This window comes from Notamacropus eugenii, chromosome 5 (genome assembly GCF_028372415.1).
Source record: "Notamacropus eugenii isolate mMacEug1 chromosome 5, mMacEug1.pri_v2, whole genome shotgun sequence".
Lineage (NCBI taxonomy): Eukaryota > Metazoa > Chordata > Mammalia > Diprotodontia > Macropodidae > Notamacropus > Notamacropus eugenii.
This window is the reverse complement of record NC_092876.1, coordinates 86,961,811-86,967,510: the sequence shown is the minus strand read 5'-3', so window position 1 is coordinate 86,967,510 and position 5,700 is coordinate 86,961,811. Positions and strand designations below refer to the sequence as shown.

The 5,700-nt window shown below is 36.0% G+C and overlaps 1 protein-coding gene across 1 annotated transcript; it reads right to left on the bottom strand.

The window, feature by feature from the left end:
• Positions 1-3,856: 3,856 nt before the first annotated feature.
• On the bottom strand, positions 3,857-4,771 carry LOC140507515 (vomeronasal type-1 receptor 1-like). Its single transcript, XM_072615580.1, has one exon. The coding sequence runs from the start codon at positions 4,769-4,771 to the stop codon at positions 3,857-3,859; it is 915 nt and encodes a 304-aa protein (XP_072471681.1).
• Between the last annotated feature and the right edge of the window lie 929 nt (positions 4,772-5,700).

Here is a 5,700-nt window from a genome sequence, read left to right as displayed (position 1 = left end):
TTCTGTAATAAATAGTGATTTTGAGCACCTTTCATATGCCTGTAGAAAGATTTAATGTATTCATCTGCATCTGCCTATTCATATGCTCACCATCTTTTTCAATTGGAGAATGACTTGTCTTATTAATTTGACTTAGTTTTCAATATATTTTAGAAATGAGACCTTTGTCAGTGACATTGGCTATAAAAATGTTTCCCAGTTTTCTACTTCCATTTTAATCTTGGTTGCATGCAATAAGCAGTTCTGAAGAGTGGGAGAGATTTATTCCAATCAGATCAGTTGCTCAGAGCAGCATTAGTACCTTTCTTATTCCACTCAGCTAGTCTTGGTTAGACTGAGCTTGAAGTAGTAACACTTCTCTTCTCCATTCTCCATTCTGCTTCAAGCTGTTCTGTGTTCTTCTCAAGCTAAATATTTTAAAGTATCACAGAAGGCACAAAACCAAAGGCCTTTTAATTTTCTTTTAAATTACACACATAATTGTCTGATCTTGTGCCTTGCCCAAAAACATTTTCATTTAAAAGTTTTCTACTTTAATTCCATAGAACTACAATTTAATTATTGTGAACTTTGATTCATTTCAATTCCCACCTCAAAAGGAGTAGATACTGACAAGGATCTAATCCCTACAAAAAAGCATAATTAATAATACTCCTTGAAGTAGCTATTATACAAAAAAATTCATTCAGAAGATGCTAACTGTACTCCAATTTTAGTCAAAGTAGTGAAAATATATGAAGTGAGCAAATCCAAGGGGTATACAGAAAACACTGAAGATCAAATTAGTTCTCTACAAATAATGTTTGCATTTCAGGACATGCCAGACAAATTAAATAAAAACCTAAGCAAAATTAACTTTTTAACACAAAATTAACACAAAATATTCTATAAATTATTCTCTTATAAAATTATTGATTGCACTGAAATTTGTATAAAAACACATATCAGAATATTCCTTTAAATTTTGTAATTAATTCATTTGCCCATGTTCAAACAGGTAGTGTGGAACAAGGCAGAGATTCCAACACAGATCTTTATACAAGAAATTCAGCATTCCTTTTCTTTTATCACATGAGGTTGGAGCTAGTTGTGAGGGCAAAGAATAGTTTAAGAGTACTAATAAAAAGGACAGAAAATTATTAAAAGAGAACTTCAGCATCCTAGGGAAAGAAGAGTTTTGAGTAGTCAGGTGGTCTGAGTTTTGAAGATCTCTGTGGCTGGCAGAGGTAGAGCAGAGCTGGGCATTAAAGGCCAGGGGTTCAGTGGAATGTACTGGAGTAGACTGTGAATCAGAGACTTCACTCCAAGGAAAAAGAGGGAGAGTAACTTAGAGACTTGGTTATCAGAAAAAAAAAGAATCCATACAATATAATAAGTAGTTGGGGTGAATCTTAAAAGAGGAGAGGCTTCCTGAATGAGAGACTAAAAAGTGGCACTCTGGACAATACAAAGTTTGAGAGAAGAGTCATCCAGCCCTGGAGAGGTTGGTGAAGGATGAAGTGTCTTTGAGGAGAAATCCAGAAAATGGAGAGTGTCAGAAAATGGAGAGTGTGAAAGGAAATTATCTAAAGCAAAAGGGAATTAATAGATTCCGAAGGGCAATGCATAAAGTGGAAGAAAGGCATGGAAAGAAATTGAGGGAGAGCAGATAAGGGCTAAGAAAGAATTTTGTTCTAGAAAAGGTATTTCCAAGTCAACAGAATGAATCTGAATCACAGATATTAGCGGAGTTAGGGACAGAAGTTTACTGCCACAGAACAAGGCAAGTACCCATTGATCAGAGTATTTCTTAGGTGATGTTCTCCAGAGATTCCTGAAGTGGAGGCCTCTAATCTCAGGCAACATATGATTTAGGGTGGTTTCTTTTTTTCAGTCTTCAGTGGCAGGAACACTGTGTTTCTTCATTATCCAACCAGGGAAAGGTGAGTAGAAGACTTTCTAGATATTAATGGCAGCAGGGAATGCTCTGTCAAGAATTTGGTGTATCCTTCCAGGCAGCCAGTTGCCTGCAAAGTAGAACTTCATGATAATTCACCAAGTGTAATAATGTTATACTGGTGTTCATAATTGATGTTCATGAAACAGGTCATTTGTTCAAAGCCATGCTGCCAGGAAGAAGAGAGAGGGTTAGTCTGAGTCTTCAGCATCCCCATCATAGAGTGTTGCTACTGCATCTTCATATTCTTTCATAATGATGAGAAAAGGTTTCTGTGATTTTAGGCTAATTAGGCTAATTTAGGTTAATTCCCTGTTTGATTCTTGACTTAAGCTGTGTTGTAAGAGGCTGTGAAAACACAAAGAAGTTTTGTTCAATCTTTACTTGACTTTTTTTTGCAACCTGATGTCTGTGGCCTCAATCAAGTACCTACTTGTCACTTTTGCCTCCCATGCTTCCTTCCTTATTTTGATGTGTAAGGACTGTGTGTGTGTGTGTGTGTGTGTGTGTGTGTGTGTGTGTGTGTGTGTGTGTAGAATCTGCTTTAGGATGTTTTTTTAGAACTAATTCATTACATTTGAATTAGGCTTAAGGCTTCCCCTCCCAATGCCCTCCTCATGGCTCCCTTAAAGATAGTCAGGAGTAGAACTTGTCTGTACAAATTCATCAGAGACAGGTCCAGTGCAGACTGGTCAGAATCTCCCTTCACAGTCAGAGCCAAGACAGATGGTTGTTCCTATGCCTAAGTTAAATAACAAAAAAACAAAAACTGATTGCATAAGTACCAAAAGAGGAGAAACATGGATACAAAACGGTTTATTTGAAAAACAACTCAGTGTAAAATCATTAGGAATCAGCAATGTGACAAATCAGACAAAATAACCAACATGAATTTAAGCTTCATTAAGAAAAGCATGGGACAAGAAAGGAGGTATCAGTTAGTCCTTCTACATGCTGGCCTGGTCAAGCCAGGTCTGAATTAATGTATTCTGTCAGTATGTGGGGGAGTTGGATGGCAGGGCTCTATAAAGGAAGTTAAAAACCTTGTCCACCTATTGGTGGGCCTCAGGTGGGGCTATTGAGGGAGGCTTGTTGATGAGGCACTGGGTCAAGAAAGGTTGTGCCCTCTGGCTCTGAAAAGAGTATAAATATTCTGAGAGGACATTTGCTTTGAAGTTTTGCTTTGGAAGAAGGTTTATGAGCCAGATGAGACTGTGGGAAGCTGCTAAGCAGCCTTTGGCTTTGAAAACCCAGATGTTGGTGATTTCCTCTCTGGTAAATATGGCTTTTATTTCACTGTATTTTCTCTGTTGAATACATAGGAGGTTTGGTAGCTTTGGAAATACAAAAGATAAAATGGTATATCTAGCATCATTTGTTTGAACAACAGTGATTGTTGACCTATCAAAAGTTTTTCTATCCTTTTATAAATGTATATTTAAGAACCTGTGGAAACAGACCCCCCTGTTTATGTCAGAGTGCTTACTGTTACATGCTCATTTTAGGAAAAAGTTTGATAACTAATGGATTTCTAGTGGATGATCATATGACGTGATGAATGATAAAACAATGAAATAACATAGTTTTTAGGCATTTATCCAGCAGAAGGGATGTCCTTTAGTTTCCAGTTTGTCATTAATTTGACATAAGCTCCTAGATATATTTATGTACAGACAGGTTCTTTTGTTATCTCTCAGGAATATAAGAGGAGTATTGGTGTAGAGAGATTAAATGGTAAGAATGAGCTAATTATTTGGGGGACAAAGTCCAAAATTTCCATAGAAACTACACAGATCAATAGAGAACTCCAAGAAGACATTAACATTCTTGTATTCCTTTAGCTCAAAAAATATTAATCATTATGTTCTTTTAATCATGTTAGTCATTTTGATGGGTTTTAGATGAATCTCCCAAGTTTTATCAGAATAATATCTTTTTGTCCAAGAGTGCCAAGAAATTTTTATGTACATGGGAGTCACTAACTATTAGAATAAAAGAGCTAAAAGCTGGGAAGCAGGCAGCCAGGAAGGCAGAGATGTGAAAAAGCCAGGAAGATCCTTCATTTTGAATACATAAGATAAAGATAGAATTCAGTGAGTAAAAGCAGACAAACAGGATGACAAGGAACAGGATAGTTTGGGTGGCTCTGGTCTCTGGGGAAACACTAGGGGTGAGAATATTGCCATGAATGTACTGGACTCTTTGATGGTGTCTGTACAAGAAAAAGACCATATATCCACTGGTTCCCATCATGATTCCTATAAACAAAAAATCAGGAAGGAAGACTATGAGTATATGCATTACAAGATTAAATGTAGCTGGAAATGGAACGGAACAATAAAGAAAATCCTGTTGAGTGATGGTTTTGTTTTTCATTGGGCCTCTCATAAATGAAAGAATCATAACATTTTTCAGTAGATGGAAGGCCCAGCAAAAAAGACACAATGGAACCATGCACTTTTGGGCTCCAGCTTTAAGTTGAGCCCACCAGGAGTTTCTGGGACTTAAAGTGATGGCTTGGAAGCTACTCAGGAGGCAGGTAGTACAGAGAGAAAGGTCCCGGGAAACTTTATGAAAGTAAAAGATAAGTTTACATCCCACATCATCCAAAAAATTTTTGAGGCCCAAAGTAAACATTATCTGAGGAATTCCTTTGAAAAGAAGCGCTAAGTCATTGACAAAGGCCAGGTGGACGAGAAGCAAATCAATTGGCCTCAGCCTGGGACCAATGAATAAGGTGATGGTATAGAGCCCCAGGAGGAAGGAATTCCCCAGTACTCCCAAACCAGTTTGAAGCAGAAAAAAGAGCCCCAGTGCTATGTCCTTAGAAATCATTCTTTTTTTTTTAATAGAAGGACATAGCAATCAAACCCTGTTGATCTATGCTTATTCAGAAATATCAAGGTGTAGAATATAATTCCTTAGATGAAGGAGACACTTTCCATGTCCAATACAATTGCTGTTCTCTCCAATACAGAAAAAAACCTGTGGAGAATGTCTGTTTTATTACTGGCAGATGGATATTCAGGAAGTATTAATAGATTTAGATAGGTAAGTTTCTAATGTTCTGTTTTGATCTTCATTTATAAAGAGTTCTTCTTTCATACACTGGTTGAGTTCTTTGGTGAAAGAGTCAAATTATAATAATCCCAATAATATGGAAACTAACAGTTGAAGATACTGATGAGAGAGAGACTTGATTGAGAATTTAAAGTCAAGAGCTCTTAAAATCTGAAATCTACCATCCTACAAATCTGTGCATTTGAGCAGGATGTCTATCACCGGAACCAGTCACTCAAGATTATTTCAATTTGTCATTTCCATCTATAAAGGATAGAGAAAAAAAGGATTTAGTATTTACCTGCTTGCTTGTGGTGATATTGTAAATGTATTTCTGTCTTTTGGTATGTACATTAATAAATATGTATTACATATGGAATAATTTTTCATGTAATATATAAATGTGTGTTTCAAATATGTATACATATATACCTAAATAAATACACATGCATAAGGTTATGTCACAATAGAAAAAATATTTGAGAATAGAAGACATCTTTCATATGGAGGTATATATAAATGGAATTGATATCGCTATAATAGAATTTTATTGTGTCACAAAAAATGACATAAAACTTTCAGAAGAAATTTTTGAAGAATTGCCTATACCAATGTAGAGCAAATTTAACTGGAAAAGGCAGAATAATTTACACAAGTAAATTATAAAAAAAATTTGGAACACTTGGGAATTGATAAATTCAGTA